The sequence below is a fragment of the Myodes glareolus genome, chromosome 8, assembly GCF_982192425.1.
Source record: "Myodes glareolus chromosome 8, mMyoGla1.1, whole genome shotgun sequence".
Taxonomy (NCBI): domain Eukaryota; kingdom Metazoa; phylum Chordata; class Mammalia; order Rodentia; family Cricetidae; genus Myodes; species Myodes glareolus.
The window spans coordinates 21,853,764-21,870,688 of record NC_142033.1 but is presented as its reverse complement, the minus strand read 5'-3'; the positions used below and the strand labels follow the sequence as shown (position 1 = coordinate 21,870,688).

At 37.1% G+C, this 16,925-nt stretch overlaps 1 protein-coding gene across 2 annotated transcripts in view; it reads right to left on the bottom strand.

Annotated features, from left to right (window-relative positions):
• Positions 1–16,087, bottom strand: part of LOC125408167 (transmembrane protease serine 11C) — a 51,853-nt gene extending 35,766 nt beyond the window's left edge. For both annotated transcript variants that reach the window (XM_048446270.3, XM_085691707.2), the window contains exons 1-3: positions 16,032–16,087; positions 7,027–7,142; positions 30–148 (exon numbers count right to left, since the gene is read on the bottom strand). In XM_048446270.3, the coding sequence (XP_048302227.2) occupies positions 30–148; positions 7,027–7,142; positions 16,032–16,087 (291 nt within the window). The remainder of the gene's footprint in view (positions 1–29; positions 149–7,026; positions 7,143–16,031) is intronic.
• Positions 16,088–16,925: the final 838 nt, after the last annotated feature.

Below are 16,925 nucleotides of genomic sequence, written 5' to 3'. Positions count from 1 at the left end.
AGCACAGAGAAAAAAATAATTCAACTTACCAAAGACACTATCCTTTTATTTAGGTCCATGTATTCCTGAGAATATGGCTTTGCAAATTTGCTGTCATAGTCAATGTTGTTAACCTTAAAGCTGACATGGTAGTAGAAGGGTGGCTTTCCTGAGGAGAGAAAAGGAAAATAGTTTTTCCCTTGGGCACAACCACTTTCATTCTGAGAAGTCATGTGCTCATAAAATGTCAGATTACGTGATATCTAAAACTCCTACTGCCCACTGATTGTGGAAATTGCTTGGGTGGAGAAATGTTAAATTACAACCTTTCACCAAAAATGTATTAAAGATTTTTTAATGTAAAATTTTAATATGACAGTTTTCAAGTTTAGGCAATGTGTTATGGAACAAAATTACATTAAAATATAGTAATTATCTTGGTCTTTGTGATTGCCATACACTACATTTCTGCAAAATCAGTCCAGTCATACTCACAAAATACCTAAGAAATTAAAATGAATAATGGAGAAAATGAAATAAGTCATGACTTGAAAGTCCCGAATATTTAGTAAAATGAACAAAGAAACCAAGTGTGTTACTTTAGACAGGCAAAGCAATGAATGTCTAGATAGATGTTGTCATATAGAAAATATGATTTTCAATTTTAATTTACATTAATCCTTTCATTTTGTCTTTGGACTTGTGCATGTCTATATGGGCTTATACTATGCCCATTTTTATGCATAGTTTCATAACTTAATGTCACACATGTGATCTATTTGGGATACATTAATATTAGAAATTGATATATCTTGAATGTCTTCAGATTGGGCATTAATTTCTGTGGTCTACTTTTCAGACTTGATATTTCCTACTAAATGTTCTCTCAAATCGGCCACTGAAGAGTTACATGCCCCTGACAGAATGTATTACTATCCTTGTTTTTAAAGAAGTTTTTTTGGGAAGAAAAACTCACATTTATTAATTTTTGCTTGTGGATACAGGGTAAAATGCTGAAGTAAATACAAGGGTAATTGAGAAGGTCCTTTTTGCCTGTACTCTTACCTTTTAACTTTCATTTACTATACCCTGAAATTAAACTAGTTTTTTTTGTGGAGGGGCGGGAAGGGGTGAAGAGTTTCCACTTAGGATTAGTCTAAATATATTTGAGAATATATTGAAATAGAAGTGATGAAAAGATCAGTGAGAAAGATTAACTTTCTCCAAGCACTAACCACGTGTCATTTATTGACAGTTTCCTCTTCTCCTTAGGGTAATGCAAGCTCTTATTCATCCCAGCTGATGCTAATCTATAAAGTGTATTTTCCAGCCTCTGTTATATTTTAGAGTAAGGCTGCTGTATTTACATTCTGAATAATGGAATGAAAAATGCTTGTGGAATTTCTGAGATGTTCTCTTACTAAGTGAAGGCACTCTTGCTTTCCTGATCTCCCTTCTGGCTGGCTGGAATTTGTAATAATGGCTATAACTAGTCCAGATTCCTTGGATATGGAGATGATGGTGACAAAGCAGGACATGTATGGCAGAGCAACATGACTAAAGGCCTGGATTTTTGGCACTTTGAAATGATAAAGTGAACTTGGTCAGTACCTCTGAACCTCCAAATGTCTTACTCTTATATGCCTGTTTATCTTCTTTGAGGTCAGTTGTTCTCAAACTTGACTGCCCACTAGAAATATACTTTGGATAGTATCGGTTCTACTACAGGTTCTACTACATCCTTGGGAATGGACTTTGTGTACAGATTTTTTTATGTATTCATAATACTATAGAAATATAAATTAACTTACTTTTAATTGACATAATAATTGTAAATATTTGTAGGCTACCCATGTAATGTTTTAATACTGTTATTTGTGCAGTGTTCAAATCAGGGTAACATTAATTTTCTCAAACACTATTTATTTACAATAAGAATATCAAAATCCTTTTATTATAACTTTTAAAAATGGACATAATTTCAAATTGCCTTATAAATTTTCACCTCTATAACCAGCTCTCATCGTGGAAATTTCTTTGTGCAGCAGACACCAGTTAGTTTAGGAACTCATAATTGGTTAAATTATAGAGAATCAATGTCTGTGCAATACGCAGACACACTGAGATATCTCTAATTATACCCTCTACCACCAAGGCAGGGCTCAAGGACCATAGTGGAACAGGGCTGAGAAGACCATGTAAGAACTGGAGGTTAGGGAGAATTGGGATGAGACAGTCATTGCTGTGAATGACAGGGCCTTGACAGCCATGAACTCACAGCAGCTGTGGGTGCTGGGATAAAATAAAACCAGTCAGCGTTACAGCATGGAAGAGCTGGTATTCTTGATCCACAGACTCAAGTTTATGCTTTCTGGAGGGGGAGGGTCAGTTTTCTTCAAGGGTGTGACCTCGGACAGGTCACCTGTGCTCTAGTGGATGGCCCCATACCCATGAGGATATAGGTAGCACAAATTGGAAACAGTGGGTTTTTAAAAAAGCAAAGTCATGAAATTAGAAGGGGTTTGAGGGTGGGTAGTTGATCTGGAAGGAGTTAGGGGAGGTATAGAGGTGAGCATAGATCAAAATATATTATATGTGTGTATGGAATTCTTAAAAATAGTAAAATGTGATATTGAGGCAAACAAGAAAAAATACATCATCAACATCTGTGGTTACCCTAGAGTGCAACAGGACATCTGAAATTATTACTTCTATAGAACTCTAAGTTAGTACTAGCAGACTAACATTTGATAATATTTTCTCTATTCCTTTCATCTTCTTTCTTTCTTTCTTTCTTACTCTCTCTTTCCTTCCTTCCTTCCTTCCTTCCTTCCTTCCTTCCTTCCTTCCTTCCTCCCTCCCTCCCTCCCTCCCTTCCTCCCTCCCTCCCTTCTTTTCTTCCTTCCTTCCTTCTTTCCTTTCTTTGGCATTGGGAATTGAACTTAAAGATTCATGCAGGCTAAGCATGTGTTTTATCACTGAGCTGTATTCCCAGCCCATTTAGTGGTAGTGGAAAAATTCTTTTCAAGTAATTCTAAGGGCTGGTGTTAAAATTCATTGCGGTAGGGATTTTAAATGATGATTTTCAGGACCAAATCTAGGTTGGTTTTGGGTACTCTACGAACATGTAACAGCCTTTGCATTTAGAAAGGTTGAAAAACTCAAATTAATATTGGCATTTGGTGATATGTGAAAATTATGTGAAATTCAAATTTTAGAACCCAAATGCTTATTTGAAACCTTTACTGCATTAAGTACCTAGACATTATTTTAGTTCAGAAGTAGTCACTCAGTGAATGAATGTTAACTCAGTTTCTGGATACTTTTATGCATCTTTATTCTTTTTCTTTCTATTATTTAGAGTACTAATTGCCCCCCCCCCGCCAAAAAAAAGGTAAGTGAGGGTTGGGATTGGAGAGATGGCTCAGTAGGTGAGAAGGTCCAGGTTTAGTTACCATTACCCGCATGGGGGCTACAGGTGTACAGGATCTGATTCCCTTTTCTGACCTCAGCAGGCACTGCACATGTGTGGCATACACACATACACACAGACAAAACACTTATACACATAAAATTTTACAAAAATGAAATTTAGAAAGAAGCTAAACTAATGAAAATGCACACGACAATCACTTAGGATAACATGGAGCAGAGAAAGCAAGGTATCCACGAGGTTAAACTCTTCTGTGCTTTGTTTTGCTCAGCTGTTCTTTAGCTAAGCACTGATTCCAAGGAAATAATAGTAGTTGTGAGAATATAGTTCATTACTTCTGGGTTTGGAATTTACGACAGTGATCTACTAAATAGTTAAATATTACAGATTCATTCAAAAGAACAGTGGTATGTGTTTACCTCTGTATTCTTCTGACTTCTGATTTATGCTTTTTGGCATTGCTGGAATCATCTTGACTATATATCTCCTTTTTATGAAAAAAATTTTCTGTACAGACTTGAGAATCATCTTCCACTTATTTAACCAGAGGTCTAAATGCTCTGTGGGTGGCCTCTTGGATCGGACCTCAAATGGTGAAGATTCTTTGTTGGAAAATCTCTACTTGCTCCCTAGGAAATATCCATTATTTATCCCCTTGACTCTGGCAGTTCATGGGTATTGCCTCTTCTTTACACTGCTGAAACACCATAAATCACTTTTATTTCTTTTAAGGCTTATTTTTATTTATTTATTTGTATTTGTTTATGTGTTTGTGTGATTGTCTGTTACCTGTATGAGGGTGCCCCAGAAAATAGAATAGGCAGTTAGAACACCTGGAGCTGCAGTTACAGGAATTTGTGAGTTGCCTGACAGATGGATGGGCTGGGAACTGAACTAGAATCCTCTGGATGCTCAGCACGTTCTCCTGACCGCTGAGCCATCTCTCCAGCCTAACAACTCATTACTTACATTTTCGATATTGCATGTGGGAAGCAGATTTAAGTCTGTTTTATCCCTTAATCTGTAAAGGTCTCCTCAGGATAACACTGATCTGCTTTATGAAGTCCGTTTCTCGGCTTATGTGAAGGGGAAATATTAATTCGTTACATGTTAAGTTGATGATAAAAATGTAAGACATGAAAGTTCATCTTCTTCCAAATATAATATTTTTAGATACTTTCATTTTACCTTCAGTTTATGGTACCTACTCTTGATGAATGACTGAGTTTAGAGTCTACCTTTCAAGCGAGTGCTTCTTGGTCATAGTTTTTTGTTTGTTTTTGTTTTGGCATATGTTATGGCTATAAGTTGTGATTTAGCAGTTGTAACATCTGTCATTGCAACCTGTCTAATGAATATACATGGAAGTTACAATGGAAGTATTGCAAACCTCCTCCTTCCTGGGGTGAGGGCAGTGCCTGATTAGTTAATTTTGCATAGTTCTTTCTGTTTCTGTCTGTGTAGGTGTTGTTTTCCCATTGCAAACAGAAGTAGATATTGGATGGGAAAGACAAACTCTTACACATGTAATCCTGTTGTAGAATAAGATTGTAAGCCGTGTTGCTTTTGTTTATGCGTGGAACATTTGTTTCAATGATGTAAACATGTGTTGCTTTTGTTTATGTTACATTTGTTTAACTCTGCGAAGCTGTGATTCTTTGCCTGTCTAAAACACCTGATGGTTTAATAAAGAGATGAATGGCCAATAGTGAGGCAAAAGAAAGGATAGGTGGGGCAGAGGGGATAGATAGAAGTACAAATCTGGGAGAAGAAGAAAGAAGGAGCAAATAGAATAAGAATAGGAGTACACCAGGGGTCAACCACCCAGCTACATAGCAAGCCACAGGGGAAGAAATAAGGAAGGGTATACAGAAATAGAGAAAGATAGAAGTTCAGAGGCAAAAGATAGATGGGATCATTTAAGATGAGAAAAGCTTGCTAGAAACAAGCCAAGCTTAAGGCCAGGCAATCACAACTAAGAATAAACCTGTGTGTGTGATTTATTTAGGAGCTGGGTAGTAGACCACCCCAAAAGCCAAAGAATAAAGAGTAAAAACCAAACAACAGTTTCACATCCAATGGGAGACTAGAATAAAAGAAACTCCAACAATAGTATTCCAACCATAATTTCCCCTCTGTCCACTCCTTCCGTTCCCTCCCTCCACCTCCCTCCCTCCCATGGTCTCCCACTCTGTTTCTGTTCAGAGAGGGGCAGGCCTCCCAAAGGTGTCAACAAGCATCGAATATCCAGTTAAGGTAGGACTACACTCCTTCCCTATATTAAGGCTTGATAAGGCAAATCAGTACAAGGAATAGGTTTGTAAAAGCCTGCCAGAGTCAGGGACAGGTCCTGACCCCACTGCTAGGAGTCCCACAAGTAGAAGAAGCCATACAACTGTCATGTATATGTAGAGGGCCTATGTTGATTCCATGAGGGCTCCTTAGCTGTTGGTCCAGTGTGTGAGCTCCTATGAGCCCAGGTTAGTTGCCTTGTAGGTTCCCTTGGGATGACATTAGCATTCTCTTACATTGCTTACATGACTTATCATACTTTCGTCATGTACAAATGTAGATATTGTTTTTTTCTCACTTATGTGGAAAATATAAAATTGTTTATATAAAACCAAAGACTAGAACAGTGGCCACTAGGAAGTGCTTAGAAAAGGAGAACAAAGAGAGGTCAGATGACAAGTGACTAAGTACAGTCAGATGATAGAAAAATGAAAGTTATAAACACAAATGAATGATGTAATTTAAGGAGATATACATGGTAATCTCCTTGATTATTAAACAGTGTGTACATGTATCAAGTTATCACACTGTACCTCAATATGTACAATAAAATATTTTTAATGATTAAAAAGAACGTCTTCATGCTTAAAATAATCAGAAAAAAACACAGAAAAATTGACATAAAATACAAAACTCATTGACCTCATAATTTTTCCTATTATATGAATAAAACATATTGAAAATTTGTAGACATATTTTTCCTTCCCTGTTCAATATTGGAGAAGAATTTACACCTAAGGAAGAATTTTATGGATAGGAAATATTGTATAAAGGAAACATAGGCTTTGCAGTAAGAAATTGTATTTCTGTAGTAACAAATCGCAGGTCCTTAGCTTTTAGATTTATTTGTTAGCACATTGATTGTTTACTTATAGAGCTACTAAGTTCAACAAATAGGAAACTGTGCCTGCTTTATTCATTAATATAGTCTCAATTCCCAAATCTTTCCAAACAAAGCAAAACAAAACAAAAGAATACTACATCTCTAGTTTTAGAATAAATGCACTGGACTAAAAGTCACTTGAGGACAAAGTCTGAGGACAAACTTTGGGGAGTGAGTATTTACTACCTTAACTGTAATGATAGTGCCATGATTCATATGTCAAAACTCATAAAAATATGCTACATGTGCAATCTTTCATATATTTATTATCCTTCATAAAGTATTAAGTGTTAGTGCAGTCAGTGTTAATAACCACAAAGGTAAAAATGCATAGCAAACAAAAAATCATGTTTCCTCTCCCTCTTCAAATTTCCTAGTCTTCCTGGTGTAAAGTCAAAAAACCCATGTGTCTGAAAAGACAAGCAAAATACGTACTTACCACAGGCGACAGAATAGGCAATGAGTCCAATTACTACAGCAGCAACCACCGTCATTAAGATGACAAGGATAATCTTTCCACACCTTGTTAGCTTTATTTTTGCTTTGGACTCTGTTCTGAGTAAAAGGACAGGAAAGTGTCAATAAGAACTTTATTTTGGATCTTGGAAATGCATATCAATTTGGTTTTAAGTGTAAAAGTGTGTTATTTTACATGAATGATGTAGTCAGTAGACTGATGACTTTGGAAACAGTGCAGAGTTAGTGGATATCGTATTAGGGATGCCTATTTTTCAGTACCTATAATTGATAATGGTAATACTAAATCAATATTCATTCTTTCTTTCCAAGAATATTTATATTTGTTTTTCTCTGCCAGGAAGAGTCACCTCTGTCCTTATGGAGCTTATAAACTACTGAGTAGAGATAGAAAGGACAAAAATAGGTAAATAATTGCAATCTGTAACTGGTACTAGTTTTTAAGTGCTATAGGAAAAGTAGGACTGGGAAAGATCAGATTCGGTTCTGATGTTACCTGCAGGTGTGATACACTGCTATTAAGAAGAGTGGTCAGTGTAGACCAATGCAGGCAAAGTGTGAGAATAGTTAACACATGTGTAGGAGTTATGGAAAACTTAATGCAAAGTCAATGACTCAAGGAAGGTCCATGGCTATGGACAAGTTTGACATGTTAGGTAATTATGACTGGAGCAGTGGATGAAGGAAAAATAGTGGAATAATAGTGGAAAAGTAAGGTTGAGAGGCATCAAGGCCCAGATTTCCTGAGCCTCATGATAATGATTTGGTTTTTTCTCAGCCAAATGGAAGCCCTGAGCAACTTTGAGTGGTGGATTGTGATGACTTGGCCTAATGTCTTGATGGAACACCTTTGGATGCTGTGAAGAAGAAACCACAGAGAGGAAGGTATAAGAAACTACAGAGGGGCAGGGAGAAGTAGGAGAGGGGCAGGACAGAAAATATTACAATGATTGAAACAGCTAATGGTGTTGACTGAGACTGGAGAAATAAAGGTAGAGCAAAGAGGTTGAATTTTGAATATATTTTAAGTATAATACTGACAGAGATCTCCTAATGGAAAGATGGGTTGTAAGAGAAATGAAGTATGTTTTCTAGATATTTACCTGGAACACTTAAGTGATGGTGCTGTCATCATGTAAGATGAAAAGGCTTTTTATGCAACTGTATTGTTGTTGGGGATGTTCAACAGGTATTCACAAGATAGTGTGGGTCAGATATACAAGTGTGCAATTTGGAAAAGGAGTGTGAGTTCATCATGTTAATATTTCATCTCTGATCATATAGATGAGAGTCTGACAGAGGACGTCAATACCAGAGGAGTCAGGGTAGGTAGAGAAGAAGACCAAGATAGGATCACCTGTGTAGTTTTGTTAGAGTGTTAGAGAGAAAGAAGAATCTGGCAGAGGATAGATGCCAAAGCTAACAACCAGTGTGAGGTGGGAAAGGCAGGAATGTGGATCCTTGAGGCTGGTGGAGGTGAATCAAGGACAAGGAACAAGCTAAACTGTGCTTAAAGGTAGCGCAGATAGATTATGGAATGAGGATGGAAATCACAGATGGGCACCATAAAGGTGATTTTGATAGGAAGCTTTAGGAATAACAGAGGGTTAAAAAAACAATGGAATTAGTGTAAATAGGGACTTGACCACTGATAATTCCTTCGAAGAGTTTGATAAAAAAGGGGAACAAAGAAAAGGCATTATACTCAGGGGAGGAAGAAGAATAATGACTTTTTTTAAAAAAAAAAACAACAAAACCTTGAATACTCATAAAAAAGAGACTAGTTGGACAGATGGCCACATTTCTATCTCATAAACTTAAGAATTATTCAGTTTTTATAATAATGCTTAATTCATGCTATTTTTGTGTGTTTGTTTGTTTTCTTTGAGACAGGGTTTCTCTGTGTAACAGCTCTGGCTGTACTGGAACCAGCTCTTGTAGACCAGGCTAGCCTCTAATTCGGAGATCCTACCTCTGCCTCCTGAGTGTTAGGATTAAAGGTATATGCCATCACCATCCGGCACTTCCTCCCCCCTCTTTTTAACTTCATGTTATTATGTATGTAGCTTTTCCAAGTAGTTGCAACAAATTCACCTAGGTAATTTATATTTCATCTAAAAATTAAGAGTACTTTTCTGTGATCACTGATGTACCTAGTAGCGCTACCATCAACTTAATATCAATCAATGCAAACTTCACATTTAACATCTTTAAAATGTCTTAAACATAATTTTGCATGAGCTGAACTGAAATCAGAATTTCTGCATTACATTTCAGTGTTGCAAGTCTCAATGTTTTAAACCTGGAATCCAAATTCTACTTTTTTCTTTTCCTTTCTGACATTACTCTGTTGTAGTTCCTGGTCAAATTATTTTATAGAATGCTGTCCCTAGATATGTTTCTGTATTTATTTTTAAAATGTTTAAAAATCAATGTTCAACTTTGAAGTGATTACAGACTTTTATGCAACTATAACAAATAATAGATATTCCTCATATCCTCTGAATAATTTTCCTTGACAGTAGTCTATACTCTAATATCACAACCTGGACATTGACATGCACAGGACCAAGATACTGGGCATCTATCAACAGAGGCCCCTAATATTTCCTTCTAACTATGTAGTTCCTCCATCTCCTGGTCTCTCACCCTCTTTGAGCCCTGACAATCACCATTCTGTTTCCCCTTCCTATGGTTTTGTCTTGTAAGAACATTATGGAATAAAATCATAAACTAGGTAATTTTTAGGGATCTGTTGCTTTTCACTCAGATGTGGAATTTTTCATTATTATTTACAAATCAAGATGGGGTTGCAAATTTTAAGCATTACATACATCTTGGAATTAAAAGATGCACAGCATTGAAGAATATATAAATTTTAATTCATTTTAAAACCCTATGTGTATGTGAGTATGTGGTGGGGTGCAAATTCCTGTGGGTATGTATGCGGAGGTCAGAGATCAACGTTGTGTGTCTTTCTCTCCACCTTTTTAATGAGCAAATCCAAATTTATTTTAATGACATACAATTTTAGAAACCTTGTAAGTTGGTTAGAGCCTAGGTTCCCTGGTATAGGATCCTAAAATTATGGAAATGTGCCACATTTCTTTGCAAAGCCCAGAGAGTCATCTAAGTCAAAGTCACAGTCTCAGAAAGCCAAATGTCTCCTCAGTCAGTTTCACCTCTGTTTTTGAGTCATTCACCCGAAGTGGGTATTCTGATCCCATCAGACCTTCAAGATCTACATGTCTTTGTCACTCCTACACTGTGAGTATATGCACTCTAGCCCTAAACTTGACATTTTAAGGGCTGGGGTTCTCAATTCAGGTCATCAAGCTTACACAACAAAAACGTCACCTACCCAGTACTACCCTGTCCTCCTGAAACTGAGAAACTTCTGTAAGGCAAGGGACACAGTCAATAAGACAAAATGGCAGCTAACTAAATGGGAAAAGATCTTCACCAACCCCACATCAGACACTCCAAAATATATAAAGAACTCAATAAACTAGACATCAAAATATCAAATAATCCATTAAAAATGGGGTACAGATCTAAAGAGAGAATTCTCAACAAAAGAACCTCAAATGGCTTAATGACACTTAGGGAATTGCACAATATCCTAAGCCATCAGGATAATGCAAATCAAAATGACTCGGAGGTACCATCTTATACCAGTCAGAATGGCTAAAATTAAAAACATCAATAACAGCTTATGCTGGAGAGGATGCAGAGTAGGGGGAACATTCCGCCATTGCTGGTGGGAGTGCAAACTTACACAGCCACTTTGGAAACCAGTTTGGCGGTTTCTCAGAAAACTGGTAATCAATCTACCTCAAGACCCATCAATACTACTCTTGGGCATATATCCAAAGGATGGAGGCCCATACCACAAGGACGTTTGCTCAGCTATGTTCATAGCAGCATTATTCGTAATATCCAAAACCTGGAAACAATCTAAACGATCCTCTACCAAAGAATGCATAAAGAAAATGTGGTATATTTACAAAATGGAGTACTTCTCAGTGGTAAAAAATGCAATGACATCTTGAAATTTACAGGCAAATGGAGGGAAGTAGAAAAAAGAAAAACCATCCTGAGTGAGGTAACCCAGACCCAGAAAGACAAACTGTGTATTTACTCACTCATAAGTGGATATTGGATGTAAAGAAAAGGATAACCAGGCTACCCTCCAGGAACCCAGAGACGCTAGATAACAAGGAGAACCCTAAGAGAGTCATACATGGATCTCCCTGGGAAGGGGAAGTAGACAAGAACTCCTGAGAAAATTGGGAGCATGGGGGTGGAGAAGGAGGGGCAGAAGGGGAGGGGGAGGGGAGAAAGGAAGGGGAGGAGAACATGATGGAACAGGATGGCTGAGATGGGGGAAGGAGAGAGAGGGAAAGCAAGAAGGATTATCTTGATTGAGGGAGCCATTGTAGGGCTAGCAAGAAACTTGGCACTAGGGAAATTTCCACAAATCCACAAGGACGACCCCAACTAAGACCCTAAGCAGTAGTGAAGAGAGTACCTGAACTGGCCTTCCTCTGTAATCAGGTTGATGACTACTTTAATTGTTATCATAAAAACTTCATCCAGCTACTGATGAAGCAGATGTGGAGATCCACAGCTAGCTCTGGACTGAGCTTTCAGAGTCTAGCTGAAGTGAGGGAGAAGCGATAATATGAGCAAAGGGGTCAAGACCATGGTGGGGATACCCACAGAAACAGGTGACCTGAGGTAGTGGGAGCTCACTTACTGACTGACAGCAAGGGAACCTGCATAGACCTTCTGAATGGGGGTGATAGTTGTGTGGCTGGGGCTGTCTATGGGGCCGCTGGCAGTGGGACCAGGATTTATCCCTAGTTCTTGAACTGGCTTTCGGAGTTCTTTCTCTTTGGAGGGATACCTTGCTCAATCTAGAGAGGGCCTTCATTTTGCCTCAAAGTGCCAGACTTTGTTGATTCCATATGGTAAGCCCCACCCTCTTTGAGGAGTGGATGAGGGATGGGGCTGGTGGAAAGTGGAGGGAGTAGGAGGAGGGGAGGGAGAGGGAAATGAGATTGGTATGTAAAAGGAGAAAAGATTGTTTTAAAAAAATAAATGAATAAATACAAAATCTATTATAAGATACTGTCTTATGATTTACAAATTAGGAAGCAATTTTATTTTAATATATTTTTGTTTCAGCTGTAAATTTTATTTTATTTTTCACAAATGTGGAAGAAGTGTCTTTAGAAATTAAATGAAGAATTTATTGTACCCATATTTGTTAACCACTTTACATTTTTTCCCTTATAAATGTAACATGAAAAAACTGTACAAAATTAACTTGTTCTGTGTGCTCTATCTTGCTATCAGGTTTCAGGACTGCCACAACAAGTTCCACAGACTAGACATGGTAGCACAGAAAGTTGCTTTCTTGCTTATGGAAGATGGAAACCTGAGAATAAGATATTGGCAGATTCACAATCTCCCAAGGTCAAGTTCCTTAACTTATAGGTGAAGGGTCTCTCCTTGACACATCACACTGTTCTTTTGTTCTCATGTCCTGACTCCTCCTTGTATAAGTACAGTCATACTGTGCTAGATTCCACCCAATAACCTCACCTTAGGAAAATCACCCAATTTAAGCTTTTTCTAAATGTATTCACACTCTGAGATATCAGAGGCAGGTATGAATGGGAAGGCACAATTCAATCCATTATATATATATATATATATATATATATATATGGTTTTGTCTCAACATTATGATTTAACATTAATATATGAATAAATATCAATATTTTATTTTATATTAACACAAATTCATATTTTGTTTTATCTGCCATATTATTTACTTTATGTTCTACTTTATGTACTTTATATACTCCATATATATATATGTCTCTGTGTATGTATTACACACATGCTTATATGAATGTAGATATTTCTAACATGAAGAAGCATAAATATATATTTTAGTGACTATATGAAGTATTGGTCATGTTGAATCACTTATATTAGTGTCTACATTATTTTGTCTTTTATTTTGTAACAAAATCAAATATCTATTAGGAAGCTCACTTTTTAGTTACTTCTCACTGATTCCCTGAATGGATAGTTTTTTTCTAAAGAAGCAGTGTCAGCTAAGGTTCCAATGTCAATGAAAATTCAATGTTTTTTCAGAACTTTCATTTTACCTAGATAAGATACTCATCATTGTCTAAATTGTTTGCACTAGAAATTTGGTGTCTTTCAATATTTCCATATGATGCCTTAGAACTTTTTGGGCCTGAAGAAGAGAAGGAATTATTCCAGATATGTAACATTCCCTTCTCTCCACTTTTTTCCTAGATAAGCCTTGAAGTCCTGAGTCAAGAGAATATTCTGATTTAGACTGATAAAATATTTTCTCCCTTAAATCAACTCACATATTGAATCTAGAATACTGTTTAACATTTTGTATGAAATAGTTGACTAAATGATATGGTAAATCCTGGTAACTTAATCATACACATGAACATGAGCCCTAAGACGTTTTCTTCCACACTTTATCAGTTAATGCATTTATATTTTACTTTCACTCAGTCAACTTGCCACAGAATAATGAAATTGCCAATGAAAACATTGCATATATGGCAGATAGTTAGGGTCTATTTTTCAACTCTTTTAAACGTGTTCTTATTATACATCAAGCCGTATAAGATTCTGAATGTGGCCGGATTCTCTGAATGTGGCTGGCCCGGAGTCTTTCTGAAAAGCCATTGACAATGACACTGGGACTTGTTTCTTCTGCATATACTGGATTTTTGGGATCCAGTCTGTTTGGATATTCACCTTCCTGGACCTGGAGGGAGGGGGGAGGAACTTGAACTTCCCACTGGGCAAGAAACCCTGACTGCTCTTAGGGATGGAGAGTGAGGAGGAGAGGGAGTGGGAGGAGTGGGAGGGTGTTGGGAGGAGGGGCAGAAATGGAAACTTTTATAATTTAATAAACTTTGAAAAAAAAGAAACATTTGCTAGTAAAGAGACATATAAAAAACAAAACAAAACAAAAAAGATTCTACTTTTAAAATAAAAAATGAGTCCTAACAGTTTTATAATAATTTAATAGTTTATAGGTATTTTAAGCTATTTACGGTTTTACCTTCTAAATTTTACAAAGCTATACAAAAATGATTCTTAGATACAAAAATATGTCTCATAAAGAATGTGACTTCAAACTTTCTTAATGTAACTTTCCTGGTGGAAGAAACTTCCTGGCGGGGAGCTGGGAAGGAATTTCCAAACCACCCATTCTATGTTTCTGATTTTAAAGAGGGGGAGACAACCTTTATTGTGGTCTTTCTCTGTAGGGGGCAGTAAAGGAAGCAGAGGAGCTGTCCTCTGACCATCCTCATAAGTTAGGTGAGGTGAGGACGAGGGTTTCCCTCACAGCCCAGAAAGCCTTCCTTTCCAAAGGCTTTCTTGTTTCCACTGCGGAGCAGCACAGTCCTAACCTGAAGAGGAAAGTCCCACACTGCTATTATTCTTTTCTCTAGAACATCCTTGCAAACATCACATGTGAATTCTACTTCCCCAAACTCTATATTAGAGGAAGTGTTTAAAATCAAACTACCCAACATTAAACAAAAATTGAGTCTTAGTAAGGAGTTGAGGTAAAGAACAGGAAAACTTGATTTCATTTTAGCAAATCGTTTATCTTCCATGTGCATTTCACTAACAAATTTTACATTAGAATCATTCAGGTGCAGTAATGATAAGATCAGCAATGTAAAGAATTATTTATAAAGGATGTGCAAGGATTTCCAACTTTAGCCTGGACCTAAAATTATTAATTCTCTGAGATAAAACTAGAGTCTGTCTTCCCAGTGTTGTTCAGGTAGTATTTATGGAGTATAAGAGGTTGATCAAATTGATCTGAAGGAGATGGAATACATTCCTTAGGACCTGACGTTTTATAAGTTTTGTTAAGAAAATATTGAAAGAAACATAATTTTATAGAAAATACCTCAGTATTTTCTAACAGGTAGATAAGCTAAATATTATTGTGAAAGTAAAAAGTAGAATTGTTAAAGCTGTATATTGAGAAGTTGCAACATGCCAATATGCTGGTCACCTAGAATCTAGATTTTGCACAGATGTGTAATTTTTAAAATATAATATTTCACAATGAGTTTATCAATGTCTGCATTTTGTGATAGTGTTGGAAAGAATAATGTGTATGAAAACAAATGTCTTCATGCTTATCTGTTTAGCTTAAAAATTAAAATGTAGATATAAAAATTCTGCTCCATCTACTTCCTTTATCATAGCAGGTCAGCACGTTCCAGGCCAATTGGTCTTCAGGCCAATTACATCATTGCTAATGTTAAGTATAAAGATCGTCTCTTTTTAGTTTTGCCTTTACTTCCGAACTGAATGTAAAATGAACATGAATGTAAAATCATGCTGCTAAAAGTATGGAGTAGTGAAGCACTGTGGTGTTTTAATAATTAAAAAAATAAGACCTGCATTGTGTTGTTACCACTTCCAAGTGGGGAGATTGCATAGTAAATACAACAGCAAGCACAGCTACATCTCCATCACCCATACTACTAGAAGCACAGGCACATACTCTGTATTCATAGTGAAAATGTCTTTCAAAGCTATGATGGCCCCAACTCTTCAGGTTTCAGTTGTTATACAAGAACACCTTGTTTATAATGGAAAGGTTTCTCAGGAAATTTAGAAGTAAACTCCGATGGTGAAAACCTTCCCACTAACTGTGTTTTCCTTCTGTATTAACTTTGTATTGTTTGTATTTCCATAAAGGGTGGAAGGAACTGCTCTTTTTGTTTTGTTTTATTTTGCCGATTTTAGGAGAATTGCACATTTTTAAGAACCTTAAAACGCAGGCTACGAGCTAACTGCTTCCATCTTTCCACACTATCTTTCTGAGTGGTGGTAAAGCCTCCTGCTGACCCCTCCCCTTACACACACCTGTTCCGCAGGGATGTCCATGGCTCCTCGCTCCGCCGAGGCTGTCCCCTTGCCATCTTCCCCTTGAGTGCTGCGTGGCACAGTCATCCTCCACCTATTTAGCTTACAAGAATCTCTGGCTTTTATGTGTTTTATGATAATGGCATAATGATAATACTTAGCACTTACACAACTTTTCATCTTCAAAGTGCTTTCCAAACATTTTGCTAATTAATTTTAAAACATTAGTAAACCGTGAGCTGTGTATATGCCTATCCATAAATAATAAATAGTCGTATCACCCCAGTGGGAGCAAGACTTAGAATTAAATTGTCCTGAGTAAGGAAGTAGCAGGACTGATGAGTCTGAGAAAGGTGGGGTTTTTTTGTCCCCTGCATCGAGAGACACTTGCTCTTCCTACTTCTTGCTTAGACTTCACTCTGGAGCCTTCTGGCAACTTCCCTTTTGTTCCCTATGAACAGCCAATGGCTCTTGGAGCCCTAACCTTCCATTAGGATCTGAATGTTTTCCAGCTCATAACTCTCCAGCAACCATGTATCATCCTTCCGCGAATTCCCTCCTGAATTTTTACTGCCACTTTAATTCCAGTGCTCTTTAAAGAATGTCTGATAGTCTCAAATCTACAGGGTGTTGATTTTTAATTAAAAGATATATGGGTTTAACCAGCAATTTCCCCCGTCTTGGACAGCATCCTGGCTTCTCATACTGGTGGAGAGGCGAGATAGGACACATCTTAATGTTCAGTTATGGGGAAGAAATTGAAAATGCTAGAGGCCAGGGACACAGTAAGGGTGTAAGGAAGGTCTAGTTTTTAATGCTTCAGGAAAAAAATTCTTTGTTTAATTGTCTTTTCTTTTTCTTTCTTTCTTCTTAGGCGGGGTGTCATCATACGGC